The sequence below is a fragment of the Penicillium taxi genome, assembly GCF_028828555.1.
Source record: "Penicillium taxi strain IBT 34144 chromosome Unknown utg000002l_segment0_segment0, whole genome shotgun sequence".
NCBI lineage: Eukaryota > Fungi > Ascomycota > Eurotiomycetes > Eurotiales > Aspergillaceae > Penicillium > Penicillium taxi.
Window position 1 is genome coordinate 3,647,992 of NW_026643204.1, and position 14,999 is coordinate 3,662,990.

At 46.8% G+C, this 14,999-nt stretch overlaps 6 protein-coding genes across 6 annotated transcripts; all 6 read right to left on the bottom strand.

The window, feature by feature from the left end:
• Positions 1-1,981: 1,981 nt before the first annotated feature.
• N7495_003280 (putative regulatory protein Ral2) lies at positions 1,982-4,651 on the bottom strand (the record flags this gene model as incomplete). Its single annotated transcript, XM_057205949.1, has 1 exon — positions 1,982-4,651. One exon carries the CDS (start codon positions 4,649-4,651, stop codon positions 1,982-1,984), a length of 2,670 nt encoding a protein of 889 aa, XP_057066556.1.
• Positions 4,652-5,441: 790 nt separating this feature from the next.
• On the bottom strand, positions 5,442-6,277 carry N7495_003281 (ADP-ribosylation factor family protein; the record flags this gene model as incomplete). Its single annotated transcript, XM_057205950.1, has 2 exons — positions 5,442-6,151; positions 6,229-6,277. The coding sequence occupies 2 exons, from the start codon at positions 6,275-6,277 to the stop codon at positions 5,442-5,444; spliced, it is 759 nt and encodes a 252-aa protein (XP_057066557.1).
• Positions 6,278-7,364: 1,087 nt separating this feature from the next.
• On the bottom strand, positions 7,365-8,004 carry N7495_003282 (DNA-directed RNA polymerase II subunit RPB4; the record flags this gene model as incomplete). Its single annotated transcript, XM_057205951.1, has 3 exons — positions 7,365-7,504; positions 7,555-7,682; positions 7,814-8,004. 3 exons carry the CDS (start codon positions 8,002-8,004, stop codon positions 7,365-7,367), a joined length of 459 nt encoding a protein of 152 aa, XP_057066558.1.
• Positions 8,005-8,881: 877 nt separating this feature from the next.
• Positions 8,882-10,476, bottom strand: trm5 (tRNA (guanine) methyltransferase; the record flags this gene model as incomplete). The annotated part of the gene is given in 5 exon segments (XM_057205952.1): positions 8,882-9,709; positions 9,724-9,830; positions 9,886-9,960; positions 10,019-10,120; positions 10,188-10,476. The coding sequence occupies 5 exon segments, from the start codon at positions 10,474-10,476 to the stop codon at positions 8,882-8,884; spliced, it is 1,401 nt and encodes a 466-aa protein (XP_057066559.1).
• A 606-nt stretch (positions 10,477-11,082) lies between these two features.
• N7495_003284 (uncharacterized protein) lies at positions 11,083-12,194 on the bottom strand (the record flags this gene model as incomplete). The annotated part of the gene is made up of 2 exons (XM_057205953.1): positions 11,083-11,981; positions 12,038-12,194. The coding sequence occupies 2 exons, from the start codon at positions 12,192-12,194 to the stop codon at positions 11,083-11,085; spliced, it is 1,056 nt and encodes a 351-aa protein (XP_057066560.1).
• Positions 12,195-13,862: 1,668 nt separating this feature from the next.
• On the bottom strand, positions 13,863-14,809 carry N7495_003285 (Voldacs domain-containing protein; the record flags this gene model as incomplete). The annotated part of the gene is made up of 2 exons (XM_057205954.1): positions 13,863-14,445; positions 14,538-14,809. 2 exons carry the CDS (start codon positions 14,807-14,809, stop codon positions 13,863-13,865), a joined length of 855 nt encoding a protein of 284 aa, XP_057066561.1.
• Positions 14,810-14,999: the final 190 nt, after the last annotated feature.

Sequence of the window (14,999 nt, forward strand, 5' to 3'; positions counted from 1 at the left end):
ACAAAGTATTTCCAAGAAACTTTTATCAGTTGACTTTCCAAACACTAAGTCTCCAAAATTCACATTATGATCAATTGTACGGAGAAGATTCATCGAATGTATCAACTTAGCGAAACGAGAATTGGGCAACACGATTGATCCTTGAAAGTGGTATCTTCAGGAACCAAAAATTGCGTTATACAAGCTGGGGGTCAAATTGGAAACGATAAAGCGATGCACCCCTGGCTCAGATTCTGCACCCTATTTTATCAGAGTTGCAGGATCTTTGTGTAGCTCAGTAATGCGGGAACCCTTTATATTGGATTCATAGTTTCAAGGTTGCGCAAGATATCGAGAAGTTCCACTATCAGCAGTATGAACCATCTTTCCACAGCCTTCTTAGGTTTCCATTGGACCCACGGTCCTGAGGCCAATTGCTGCTTGCGCATCTACTCACTTCATTGCGGTAAGGAGATCTCCATGTTTCACCATCATCACTTAGGTACTAGTGTAAGTAAAGCTCATCAATTGGGCTGATAAATTTGCCACTGATCTACCACTTTAAGAAACTAGTTTCATATTCAGAGCGTTCATGTCCAGCGACTTCTGGACTAGTTTCTAGGGCGTACCATGTCATGTGACAGGTCAAGAAACCACACCGTGATTTGTCCACGGTAAATTACGTAGAAATATATTTCGCTTTTTGGTCCATCTGATCGTCCAAAAAAACTTTGGATATCTTCAATCTTGATTTTTGGTCATAGATATCTTATCCACATAGCTAGTAGAGGGGCAATGTGGAAAAAAAACAAGCGAGGTGTAGCCGTATGGTCATATTATACGCCGAGTATAATTGAGACCAGCACGAATTGAAATACACCCATAGATCCTTGCAAATGTATAAAGACTACTAAATTTAACCAGCGCTTCAATGGATCTATCTCAAAACCATTGGACTATGCAGTCTTAGATGTCCATCTGGAAGTGTCTGGAGTATGTCTTGAACACTCAAATCACCTAAAATCTTAAGAATATTTCATTTCTGGTGAAAACTTTGAGCAATAGAAACGAACTATCCAGGAATATAAGATGACCTCATATGACACCCTTGAAACCTTGCAAAGTCCACTGCATGTATTGCATATGTACCCATAACCTTGGACTACACCTATGAACGAACCCTGGCAAAAGAGGCGGAGAATTTCCACCAGTCCACTGCCAGACCCCAAAATAGTATGAAATGAAATAAGACCCCCAGGAACATTGAAATGAAGGTCGTCATGTCAGATCCGACTCCAACTTAAAACCCCCCATAAACCCCCAAAGTTCGCTTTTTCCAGAAGGCAGTACAAGGCACCACGTTTCTTCCACGTGGTCGTGGACGGTTTTATTCAAAATGTGTGTCTCCATGTACGACCGTCTTTGTTCCTTCAATATCTCAGATCTTATACGCGCTCTGTCAGCTGAGCTTAAGTTCGCCGCTTGGCTCACGTATCAGATTACTCGGAGACTCGTTAAGGGCGTGCTCCAAATCCCGAGATTATTGTCATGGTAAGTTGGTACATGATGGTATTAATATTGACTTTATATTAACAGTGGAACTATCTAGACCTTGATCTCATTTCATCAGCGGGCAATTGCCAGCGATTACAATGGCTTTTCGCATTTGATTCCATCTCAAGCAGATCTGATGAAGATTCTCTGCTGTCTTCTTTGGAATGGATAGATTTCCAGCAGTATATCATTGGTTGGAAGCTTAATGAAGAATTTGTATATGAACAAAGATACTATATGTATGGACAAGAGAAAAGGGAAAGGAAGAACGGGGGTGAGTCCTGGAGTCAGAGGAATGAAAGTCCCTCAAATAAATTGGGAAAGCTTAGAAAGTTAATGAATACCCTCAAAGTCTTGGGTCTCGATTGTCATGCCCGTCCTAAATCGTCACAGTCAGATCACGTAAATATATACAAAGAAGATAGTAGCACTAGGCCGTGTAACTTTTTCATCCAGCCACCCCTTGTGTTGGAAGGTGGTGATCAGAGTTGATTGCAGACGGTGCAGCAGAGTTCGACCCACTACCACTCGAAGGCTTAACAATACGTTCACGTAGCCGACGGCCCTCCATCAGTCCACGGAGACCGCGTTTCTGAAGACCGATCACGCTGCTCAAGTCACCAGTCCAAATCTCATGAGCCGGCTGACTTGCATTGGTACCACGGCGCTGATGATGCGCTTGTGAGCGGCTATCGCTGTCGCTGACGAAGTCCGAGTCAGACTGATCGTGGCTGGCGCTGGATACGGATGTTGCAGTGCTATTAGCGCTGGCCGAGTTTGTGCGCTCATGGCTGATACTACTGGCTTGGCGGCCACGTTGTGATATGTTGGTGTCGATTCGGAGAGAAGGTAGGCCACGCGTAGAGTTTGTTAGGTCGTCAGCACTGCTGAGGGCTGAGGGCGGAATACCACCATGTTCGGTGTCAGATGAGTCGGATGCTAGTACACTTTGCTGGGATGTGGTGGCTTCGGAGATACCCAGTGCATTGCCATTTCGACCGCCATTTGTGCCGTTCAACGCCTCGAGTGTACCGCCTAGCCCACCAGTAAATCCAGTACCGCGACCACCACCTGCTGCCATAGCTGCTGCGTTGAAGACTGCAGCTGCGTTACGCCCATCAAGCACCTGGTGGAGCCTTTCCACGATCGCCTCTAGTAGGCCATCTACCTGGTAGGGTCGTGCAAGTTGGAGGAGCGAACAAAGGATTTGTGGCGTACATAGAGATGAGCCGAGTGGGGGAAGTGCCGAGGTGTAGAGATATTGCATGAGCACCTGAAGTGTGAGGATCGTATGAGGGAGATAGAGGACTCGTGGTCGAGAGGTCGGGGCAAGGCCATGGGCGGATGGCGCCTCCAAGTTCTCCAAGAGGGCCTTTGACGGGATAGAGGCGTTTATCAATGTCGGTGAGTTAGAATGGATGATATTATGTCCAAGTGGAGCAGTAATGGTCATGCTCGAGTTGCGGCTCGGATGGCTTGAGTTCGAGCGAAGAGTGGCTCCATCTGCAGCGCCCTCATCTGTCGATTCGCGCAGCAGCTGAATGAAGAATGGTCCCCATCGTCGAGCCAGAATGCGAGAGTTCACAGATATCCGCTCTCCACCTACAGCCTGCAGTTCCATGTCGGCCATTCCGTTCATTGAAAGTGCTATCTCGCCTAGCTCATCAGATACTTTAGATAAAGGACGTCCACCGGTTGTCAATTGAGCCAGTTTCAGTTGCAGGAATGCAGGGACCGATGGTGAGCTATAGGATTTGTATCCTGATGTTGAAGACGTTCTTGCTGGGTTGTCGTAAAGTCCAAAGGCTTCGAGCTCGACTAAACAGATATGCGAGAAATTGATTCGGCGGTGATTGTAATCGTCCACGAGGCTTCGCTTACGATGACCCAGTATCACAAAAGCGCTTCGGCGTGGCCAGAGCACACCACGATTCCAGCTGCCTTGGCCAAAGACCGAGCCACCAGCGTCAATGCGCCCCCATGTCAAGGTCTTCAGGTCAAGAGCCCAAAGAGCGTACTCCTGTTTTGATGAAGTTAAATAAGTACCACTCACGACAAAGTGACCATTTATAATGCCACCATTGGGAAATCGTAGTCCAGGCGGGGAAGCCTGGCTCTGCATTGGTCGCTCAACAAGGCGTCCGTCCGGCAGGCGTACTTGGAGCTCCAGCTTGACATCCAGAAAGTTATAGTTAGAGTATATCAGCATAGGACATCCCGGTAACTCAGACTTTTCGATAGGTTTATTGGCTTCTCGGTCAGGTACAGACGAGCCGATATCCGAAACTTCCATGCCTATTAAGGGAGCAACAACACTACGGTATGCGCCACAGCTGCGTCCTAGGGGGCTGGTGTTGGTCCACTTAAGACTCCGAAGATTGAATACACTAATCTGCTCGATATAGTGGTTTGAACTGTCCTGACCACCAACGACCACCATTTCAGCACCACCAAAACCATCAATATCCACGCCAATCGAACCACGATGAGGGTCAGTTGACTCAGGATTGTGGTGGATAGCTGATAGCGGAGCACTAGCAGAGGTGAAGCAAGCACTAGATGGCAATATCGTGGCGCAATGAGCATATCGGCCTTGCGGGGATTCGTGCGCCGAGACTCGAGTCCACGTGCGTGTAGGGACATCAAATATGTGAATATCTGACATGACCACTACCTCCGATTGAGCCTCAGCCCCAGCACTAGGGGGTTCAATGAGTGACCCATGTACCGGTGACATTCCACCATATGCCACCAGCTTATTATCGCCAAGGGGGCAAACACTATGGAAATAGCGCGGTGGTGGAATGTCACCTGTTGGCTCGAGCTTTGTCCAGTGGCGGCGGATTAAGTCCAGTTCGTATAGATCGGCAGTCAGTTTAGGGGCAGTGCGTGAGAGGATCCGGCCTCCAAAGACATATAGTTTGTCCCCCAGAATAGTCGTAGTCGCCCCAACTAAAGGGTGAGGCTCCTTGCCCGTAGTTCGACGTACATTGCACACTAGGCCGGACAGATTAATCGGCCCAGATGAGCTCGGTTGGCTAAAAGAGGGCGAATGGCCTGTAGCTGGAGGTTCGTGGCCCACATCCAAGCCCAGGCTGGACTGACTCCTGGACATCATGATGGCGATTTGGCTGCTAAGCCTGCAGAACCGCAATTGAAGCGATTTTTCCCTCTATGGTTGGTCTTGAAGGAAACAATAAAGTATCAGCCAGTAATATGCGAATATAGTTCAGAACTGCTAGAATGAACTGATTGATTATATGCAGGTGTATGCGAGTCGAACTAAGCGTACGAGCTCGCAGGAGGGTGGCCTGGTGGAATCCAGGGGGAGGGGTGTCTTCCCCACGTCGAGATCTTGGGGGATTTGGACTGTAGACCGATATACCAGAACTGAGGAACCAAGCTCGTAGGGCACTAACAGTCAAGACTTGACGTTGAAAGATAAGGTTGTAAAGTCGAGAACGTGGGATGGGCATAAAAAGGCGGTCTCAACGTTTTGCGGGAATATTCCCCCGCCCGTCCTACTTTAGCCTAGATAGCAGTCTTAAGGATATCTGATCCCTTAGTGGAAGATATAGCGATGACAAATCGATAATTTTCATTCGTAAAAAGGAATGAAACTCAATAGAGCTTCCACGTAATTTGTAATTTGAGGCTATTTGATCTGATGTGTCCCTAGGTAGTTTAATATACTTCACAGTACCCCGCGTGCTCCGTACTGTGGAGCATATTGGAGTGTTATCTGTGAACCCGGTCCATAATGAATGCTTCATGATATTGATAGATTACTAGGATTTTCACCGATCAAGAGTCGTTGGTATAATAATATTATGAGCAGGTATTCCAGAACGCCATGATGCTAATCAGCGCAAATCAGACAAGATCCAACAACATACTCCATCTCAAGTTTACCGCATCACCGGTGGCCGGCTCTCTTTATTCCACTTTACACGACTCTGTACCCACTCCACCGCTGCTTGTACACCAGATCCCATCAATGCGCTGACCGGCAGCACGCGACTGTCTCGGACGCCGCTTCCTGTCTCCCCTTCAAAGACCTTGCGAACGAAACCCTCTTTGATTCGAACGACCTCGACACAGTCTTCACGATCCTGTTTATTGGCCAGCACGAGGATCGGTACCCCTGCTACGTCGGCACTCTGCAAGACTGATTCAAGAACCTGTCGACACTCATCTAGTCGTCCAAACTCGATTCCACCAGCATTGATACCGACTGATTGTTCTGTGAAGTGCTCGCTTGTACTATCACGCTTCAAACCTGGTACGGAGCTAGTGCGGCGCCCGGGTGCTGAGGGAAGTCGTGTGATGTCGGAATCTTGGCCCACATCTGCACTGTCCACGACGAATATTATGGCGTGACAACTAGTGTAATAGCTCTGCCATAGACCCCGCATAGATATTTGACCACCTACATCCCAAATCTTGAGATTCATATCTGACAGGGGAATTGTTGAGACATTCTGACCAACGGTGGGGACGGTCTTTCCGGGGTTAGGTGCGGGGACACCATCAGCGCGGGGAATATAGAGCGATTTGATTTGAGAGAGAAGGGTAGTCTTTCCGGCATTATCCAGGCCTAAGAGGAGGACAGAGTACTCTATGGTGAACAGGACCGGCGATAAGCATTATGCGGCGATGACGGGGAATCGCGGGGAGTCGCGGGAAGTGGCTTACCCTCTTTGCTGGTCGCAAATGTATATAGTGACTTGGCCAGATGATACATGATCGCGCGGAAGCGTCACAGGCCAGCGCGATCAAGTCAGCGAATTTCTGGGGAAATCCTGCATTGATGACGTTGGAGCTTAGTTGCGCCGCTATCCATTGCGCCAGGAGGCTGCCCGATTAGGAAGCTAGGGCTTAGGGCATCTACAGCAGATGATATCTTCTATTTTTAGAACTATAAGCTCGACTCAACACTGCGTATTTAAGATGCGGATTTTAACTCTAATCAAGACACTACAAATAGGAGTGAATAATTACAACTTCATTGCTTTCAACCCCGTAGTATGTGGCGACTTGGGTTAGAAATGGTATCGCTGCAAGTGGGACGAGCAAGGTAATAATGCATCATGAAGTTATGCGGTTCATTAATCATGAATCCTAGATGGGTAAATTCAATGAGATAGTTAGATGGCTATCGATTCAGAAACATCAAGGCCTTAAAGAAAATGTCCCAAGATCCGATAGGTTTCTCAAAATACCCCGAGAGACAAACCAACAGCAGAATTTTGACTAGCCCGAGCATAGAGGAAATTATAATTGACACAAATTATGGAAATGGTGTTTAATATGTTTTACTCGGTAAAGTAGCGCAAATCAGTAACTTCATAGCTTCTTCTGCAACTGTACGTGGAAACACTGGGCAGAAGGAATCCCATGCAATTGTGGTCAACAGGGTATGATCGAGATGTCGCGTTTGCATGTCATCAAAATATTTCAGCCGCTGGAGCCATGAATCGAGAACTTAGATGGGATCAGATGTAACGTATAAGCCGAAATGAAGGAAGCTGAGTAAAAGCTGAGAGAATTGAAACTTGGGGTTGTATGGGATTCAATTATGGGGACTTATTGTGGGAAACAGAATCAGGGGACAAACGATGCATTGTTGCCCATATCGGGGGCAGAAAGTATGGGAAACAGAATCAGGGGACAAACGATGCATTGTTGCCCATATCGGGGGCAGAAAGTATGGGGAAAAGTTGAAAATAGGAACGCCTGAAACTCCATGCTATGGCCTTCTAGTCAAGGCTCTCATGAAAATCCCTCAATTCAATGAGGGCGAATGCGGTTGAGAGGATACATGGGTGAATTTATTCGGAAAAGTTGCGCAACTTGGTGATTTCATCAAGCATCTCCTGCAGATCGGCGTCGGCAATTTTGTTTTGCAAGCTAGGGATAAGAGATTTGGCTTCTTCAGCGTTGTCGCAGCACAGACTTCCTGAAGCACGGGCTGTGTCAATAACTTTCAAGCAAGTATGAAAAAGGCGCAATCAATCTTACCTAGCTGCGCCTTTTCAAATTTCAGCAACTCAGGGTAGGCATTCAGAACGCGCTCGACTGCCTTGATGCTCTCCTCGTCCTTGAAGCGGGCAAAAACCTCAAGATATTCCATGGTTTGAGTGAGATTCCTGATATGGCCAGGAAATCAGTAACATGCAACCATTTATCGTTCTCCTCTTTTTTCCAAGATCACTTTCTTTTCCTCGTTCATCTCGGTTTCAGGGTCGTGTTGAGAAGGGACTTTAGGTGGGCTACTAACTCAGGTTCTTCACGGTTTTGACCGGATTTCTTTTTATTCTCCTGTAGCTTGCGAATAATGAGGCGGGCCTCAGACAAGCTCAGGGTGGGGGTGTCTTGATCCTCGCCGAGCTTGAGAATCGACGCGGCTTCCAGCTCACCCTGGGGCAAGACGCGCTTGCGATGAGTGGGCGGGGGAAGTTTAGCACTCATGATGATTGATTGTAAAAATTGCAGATAGAATTGGGAAAAAAATGGTTGAAACAGCAATAGAGAAGTACTGCATATTCCGAGGGCGGTGTATGAGGCGGCAAGATAGCTACCCCCACTACCTTGATCACGTGTACTGATTTGTATGCCATGGTTATATCTTCTGGTATTCCCTATATTTTGATGAGCAAGGCGCCAGGATAGCCTGTTCAAGAGATCTGGACAACTAATCTTTCAATTGGCCGTCTAGATCTAGCAGACAAAATGAAACCTTGGGAGTATTGTCACAATTGATTTAAATCATGTGGAAACTTGTATCAAGTTCGTTTTGACCGCATTGGCTTACTTTTCGAAGGAAATCCAATTTAGGGTTGGGGGAATGTATGTCTTGGGATCATATTCTTTCACCAACGTTATTCTCTAGAGGATTTTTCTCGTGGGCCTTTTGCAACAGAACCTGAAGTCTCGGCGGAGAATCGGTTGGACTGCACCCTTGTGGTAGATGCTCTCCAAGATCTCAACATTCAGCGCATGAATGGCTATCCAACTTCACCTGATCCATCTCCTGTCTATTACCCAGATTGAAGCGTGAACGGTATTTGTGTTGACAATGACTTTAGCACTATATCAACAATCGATTGGGTGTTTTGTCCTTCCGTCCCTCTTGCGAGCTTATTGGCTAGTCCTGGTTTCCCAGAGTCGCGAAGAAACTGCGGTTGGAGTCTAAGCTTGGAAGTTTTCACCTCGGAACCCAATAATCTCCTGGGGAGAATTTGATACGACAAATGAATACACAAGATGAAGAATGAGGAGAAGGGTATTACTATTGCTTTTGTTTATACCATAAGAACGTCTCAATAATTTCTATACTCTGCGTGTATTACTCCTTGCGGAACGCGACGTCGGGTGGTAGACGGAAACTAGCGCAGAACATCTGCTTATTAGGGCTGACAAGACGGACATTGTGGATTGCCAATTCAATAGCAGCATCACCACTGCCACCAACACGGTCTTCCGGAGTAATAGTATAACCAATGCGCTCAGATACTCGCTCACAGATATCCGCATGATCATCCACTTCGTTCTCAGAGTGGCCTGAGAAGCAGTAGACATGGATCATGGGTAGGAGTTGAGAGGTTTGAGGTGCAAAGAGAGCTTCTTTGCCGGTGTAGAGGCCACGGAAAGCATCAAGGAATTCAATAGCAGTAGCAGGCAGGTTCATCACGTAATGGTCGACAATAGACGGACGGTTATACACTTTCGGTGGGGGACCATCTGTCTTTTGCTTTTCACTTCTGCGCTGCTTGGGCTTGATGGTGACAGTCAAAGGATCAGCTTCCAAGAGAGACTGCGCTGTAAAGCGGATGAACTCCCGGCCATCCTTGTTAAATGGGGTGACAAAGTCTTGGACTTTGTTACGCTTGATCGCATCCTGCATCACCTCATACCCGTGTGGGTTCAGATCATTAGCCCAGACGAAGATGCGCTTCCGGCCTGCGGGTACAGCAAACGGTCCTACACCGGCCATCACATCGCAGACCATCTGGCCTGGCTGGAACTTTTGCACAAGTCGGCGATGCTCCGTCTCCAGGCGACTGTTCCAATAAACGCGCGCATAGTCGAAGTGAAACTCGCAATCCTGCTCGTGTTGAACAACGTTCAAGTCGTTCTCGCCTGCGAGCAGTTCGAAGGAAATGTGCGGAATTGGCTGTGTGAGCCAACATCTTCGGTCTTGTTAATGACTGTTCGAATAGGAGGGTTTTTGTCTTTGAGAATCTCGGCTATGATATATTTGTACGGTAGCCACTTGTCTCGGAGGTTTAAATGCACTATTCATCTGTCAGTATAATTGAAACTTTCATATGTCATCGGGCATAAACCTACAAACGTGCCCCACTTGGGTAAACCCTTGGGGAACCTCATCGATATCCTCTGGCAAGATTGAGGAGGCGATTTCAGCTGGATAGCAGTTAGAAACTTCGTCATTCAACCTTCCACCCGAATCTTGATCCCATACCATATCCCCAATAGTCGTAATCCAATACAAGATCATAAGGCGCTACAGAAACAGTTCCTTTCTCAACGAGCGCATTGATCGTAGGCGACCACGTTGTCTTATCTAATCCAATAATCAGAGTTATATTCTCCTTTCTTTAAATAGCAGCAGTATTTTCATAGGTACTTACCATCAGCTTTCAAGTCGTGACGCAGCAACAGTGCTTTCCGGGGTCCATCTTGATCTGCAATCTCGCGAATTCCACTCAATCTAGGCAAAGCTAGCAAGTCAGAACTGTTTCCCAGCTCTTTGCGCACTTTAGTGATCTCAGAATTATTGAAGATCTTGGCTGCGGCGATCGGTACGGTTTTGCGGAAGAAGGTCCGGTCGAGGGTGCGCATTGCGCGGTTGATGGGTGGGCGAAACATGGTAGGGAGTTCGCGGGGAACCTGCTGGCGTACTTCGGGTGTAGCCTCCATCGAAAGGAGAGTTGATGCCTTTAGACTGGGGAGCAAATTGAGGTTGGCTAATTGATAGAGTTGTTATTTGGCTCAGTCAATTTATTTCTTATCGACCACGTGACGTTATCAGCGCCGATCTATGAGTGCCTGAAGTTTTAAGGTTGCTGCTTTATAGCAATAAAAGAGGAATGAGAAGAGTAAATGATATTTTCATTTTGAGACTTCATCTGAGGATTATGTGCTTTGTTCAAAGGGGAAGATAAGATGAAAAAGTCCGAGATTGCAATGGCCACAAGTATAACGCTAAAATATGTCGAAAGATGAAACCGAGCCTTCATCTGGATTGCGCTTTTAAACTTTGAAAATAAAAGAAATAAGAACTAGCCAGGGATTCACTGATCAGTGCTTAAAGGCTCATGAGTCATGGTAAATGGTAAGAGAAAATATCTGGAAGATATGTGGAACCAGTCCAAGCTTGCAATGACCAAGAGTGTAATTGGTAAATGATGAGAGGTATAGATGGGAATATCGCAAATCAATTTAATACCATCGTGCCGTCATATAAGAGTCGAAACATACTATGTTAAGAGTTTTATCTGGGTTATTATAATGAAGGTATTGGAGTTAAGTACCCCGCGAATCAATCAAGGTCTGATCCATTGCATGCTGTGCCTGAAGATTGACAACAGTCTCTTTGAGGCTGGTAATCTCAAGCTCCAGCTTCTTGGATTTTTCGCGAAGAAGATCCCGCCCGCGTGAAATGCCAGACGCTTTGAGCTTTTCTTTGTTGAGACGAGCAACAAGGTCTTTCCGCGCATCATTCGGCAGAACAACATTGTGCTTTTCTAGGATGGCAATAGCATCTTCCGCCAAATCTGAAGTGTCTGTGTGAGAGTCACAGCTCAGTACATCGCGGTACTTGCTCGGTGTGGGAGTTTGACACATCTCGATTGAAGAAGGGGGAAAGGTTGATGAGAAAAGACTGCGGGCGGGTGAACCCTTCACAGCAGAGGAATTCGCAAAGCTTCCGGGCTCAGTGAATTCCGATAGCTTGCGCTTTCCAGGTGACGTAGTTTGAGGAGTGCGCGCTGCTTTTGAGGGGGTTTCCGGGAGACAGGAGGGAGTTTTTGGAGAAAAGAGCGGCCCATTTTCTTTAAGCTCAACTTGGCTTTTGAACAGAAAATTGGTCAGTTCATCATTCTCATCCGAGTCATCATTCCAGCCAAAGTCATCGGTGTCTTCGGCCATCATGCGGGCTTTGGCACTCAGCAGCGGTTTTTTGAACTCGTTGTTGGCAGGGGTAGATGGCGCTTTACGCTCAGTTTGTGGCGTAAGGAGGCCAGTTATCTTTGGTTGAATATACTTGGTGGGAGTAGAGGGGAGCCAGCCCGCACATGCTCGGCCATTCTGGGATCCATTGTCGGCATCGTTTGTAGTATTGGCGGTGTTCATATTGCTCTCGCGGGGTATAGCCTCATCAGCCCAAAGCCAGAACGTGCAACCTTTCTTCTGGCAGGTATAGACTGTGATAGAATCAACTAAAGCCTGGAGGAATGAGATAAGTCCACACTCGACTTACAGAATCTACCTTTATTGCGACCTTCTTTCTTCACCTCGTACTTCGCTGCGATAGGTCGATCATTACAGTTGCAGCGCCAGCTGCCATCTTTGAACAGCCCATTTAAGGGCGCTACCGTTCGTGGCGAGTTTGGAATGGCTTTTCTTGGAGAGAACATAGTGATAACTGGGTGATCCACATGGGTTTGTGGAAGCTGAGATGAAAGAAGCGAATGAATTTAGTGTACAATACTTTGTCACCTAGGAAACTCTTATCGGATTGCTTATCGCGAATGATCAACAGACGTCAGTGTCCTTCCGGAAGCTTAAGAAATGGATCCAACCATAGTCCATATGGAGTACCACGAGGGAGATTCCACAATGAGCTTTCCTACACTGAAAGTGAAAATACTTAGGTAAGCCCCTGCCGCCTGGCAGGTTGTGGCAGCCATGGAGATTGAATAACATCAGTCGAGTCAATTAATCATGAAATCTAAAAGGAAACCAAGTTGAGAGTTATTACACTTCATACGGGTACATTCCAATGTTTCTCGAAGTCGTTTTGCTTCTATAACTATTTAATCATCCTCATTCTTGAGGTCAAAGACTGTCCCAGACTGTGACTTTTCCAATTGCACAGCATCTCCAGTAAAATCTCCTTTCTAGAAACAGAACATCAAAAATCTTAGCAGACTCTGTTCCGCAGTTGACGAACTCGTGGTTGGTTCCTCGACAGAAAACTACATCATGGAGTTGAAAGTCTTCTCTTAACCACTATCTATGATCAGAACAACAGTGTTGGCAAGGATGACGAAATAATCCAAGCTCAGTGTGCGGTGCATCCATCCCTGCTCGGCAGGAGGCATAACCAAATGCGGCAAGAGGGTACCTTGGTATCAGTCAAGGATTTCAGTCAGGGGAACAAGGGTCTTGTGGGCTCGACAAGGGGACGCATGTTGTCCACGGGAAATCCACGGGAACGGTGGATCTATACTAAATCGAAGGCAGAGTAAGGGCTAGAGGCAGTGAATGCAGGCGCTGTTGTAGCATCGTTGGGAGTGAGGAAGTCATCTGAGGCGAAAAGGCCTTGCCCTTCGAGTCGTGAGCTGTGATGATATGACGAACGGGAGTATCCATTTTGTAAGGAATTGAGAGGCTAGAATTGAAGTAGAGTGGAATTGGAATGGGAGTTGATTGGTGATTTTCTATCATAGGGATTTGAAACTTTACATAAGAGAGTCCAGAGACTTTGCCTATATCTACGGAGTGTTATTTAAGGTCAGTTCTCAATGCCAAATTTCAGCTGAGAGACATCTAGAGATTTCAAGGTCGAAATTAGATCCTGATGGGTCCATCCAGATTCGACGACTCTAATTGTCAGGAATGATTGGCCAGAAAGTATGGAATGTGGGAGAGATTCGGGGATTACAAAGCTCGCATTTGGTAACTAACTACTTATAGTACCCTGTATACGAAGAAAAGGCAATATTCTACCTGTAACCTTCCCAGAGATATATTTGGTTAGCCTAAACTGGTCGTTGGAAACAATTCGAACCACCAATTAATTTCTAACCAAGATTTAGTCACCCAATTAGAAGATCCCTTAAGCTGTAGGTAGGAATTGAGGACATGCTTAAATGGATAGGAGGATAAAACCCCAAATACTGCTATCCGTAGAGGTCCACAGAATGCTGACTGAGATTAGGACGAAGCAAGAGATGGAAGCATGCAATTTGCTTTGTGCAAATTCCATCTATCGCCGACAATATCTATATCGAGGAAGTATAGCTTAATAACAGCACGGAAGTCATATTGGTCGTTACTTTTGAGCATTACATTTCATTTGTTCAATCAGTGCGCTGCCATTTGGTCTCCTCGTCGTTGGTTCCATTCTCATCCGTCTCACGGCCTCTAACAGATCCAGCTCCAGGGCCGAGACGGAAAGCGGACGGCTCTCCATTACCGATCCAATTGCCATGCTCATCGAAAAATTGGCTCATGTTCTCTGATGTAATCCATCCTGAGCTGCCGCTGACCGGAGGTGGCAGATCACCATTCAAGGATATGAATGGCTCATCAGAGAAAATAGAATCATCATGATCCTCATCGCCGGGCTCGACTGGGTCAGGGTGGAGATACGAGCAAGCAGAGATAGCGTCGAATAGCTGTTGAATGGTCGACTCAACAGAGTCGTTTACTAGGTCATCAGCTGTGGCTTCTGTGGCTGTCTCGGTAGGGGTCACAATTGTAATGGTGAGACTTTCTTCATAGTCGTCCTCAGATGACGAAGTGGGTACAGCGATTTGCATATATACACCCGTTTCTTCAGTGGACGACCCTGGGACCTGTAGGCGCTGGAGGGCGTGCAGTGAAATAGACGGATAAGGGATTGATACGCCAGCTGCTTCGGAATTGAACAAGAAGAGTTTACTGCAGAAAAGGTGAAAATTAGCTCATGATCTTCAAATCGTCAAGAGTTTGGATAGGTCGCCGCCATCTGTTGGCGTGCACGCTAGACCTACTCAGATGTAACCCAGATCTCTACGCCGTCAATGATAATTTGCTTCTCCCTGTCCTCAGCTATATCAACGGTTCCATTTGTGGCATCTGCACTTCGCAGTGACTTCAAAGCTGGGGCTGCCGCAATTTCACTCTCGATAGCAATAACCTTGCATTGCTTGCTGTGGAAATGGAGGACTGGGGGACCGGAGTGGAAGGAGCTTGGGGTGCGCGACTGGTGGTCGGCGAGTGTAACAAATGTGGAGATATCAGGGCTGCTCAATAGGGCCTCCATTTTGAAAGGATCAGGTTTTCTAGCGATTTGAACTTAAGATTCAAAGTTAATTGAAATACGTTGGCGGGGCTTGGAAAAAAGCTGCGGGAGCTCAAGAAAAGCTTATCGGATAAGAAGTCACGTGTCTCAAGCTAACCTCCAGCCTGATCCCCATGCCGGATTCAGTTTAGTTTCAACACAGTAGACTAGG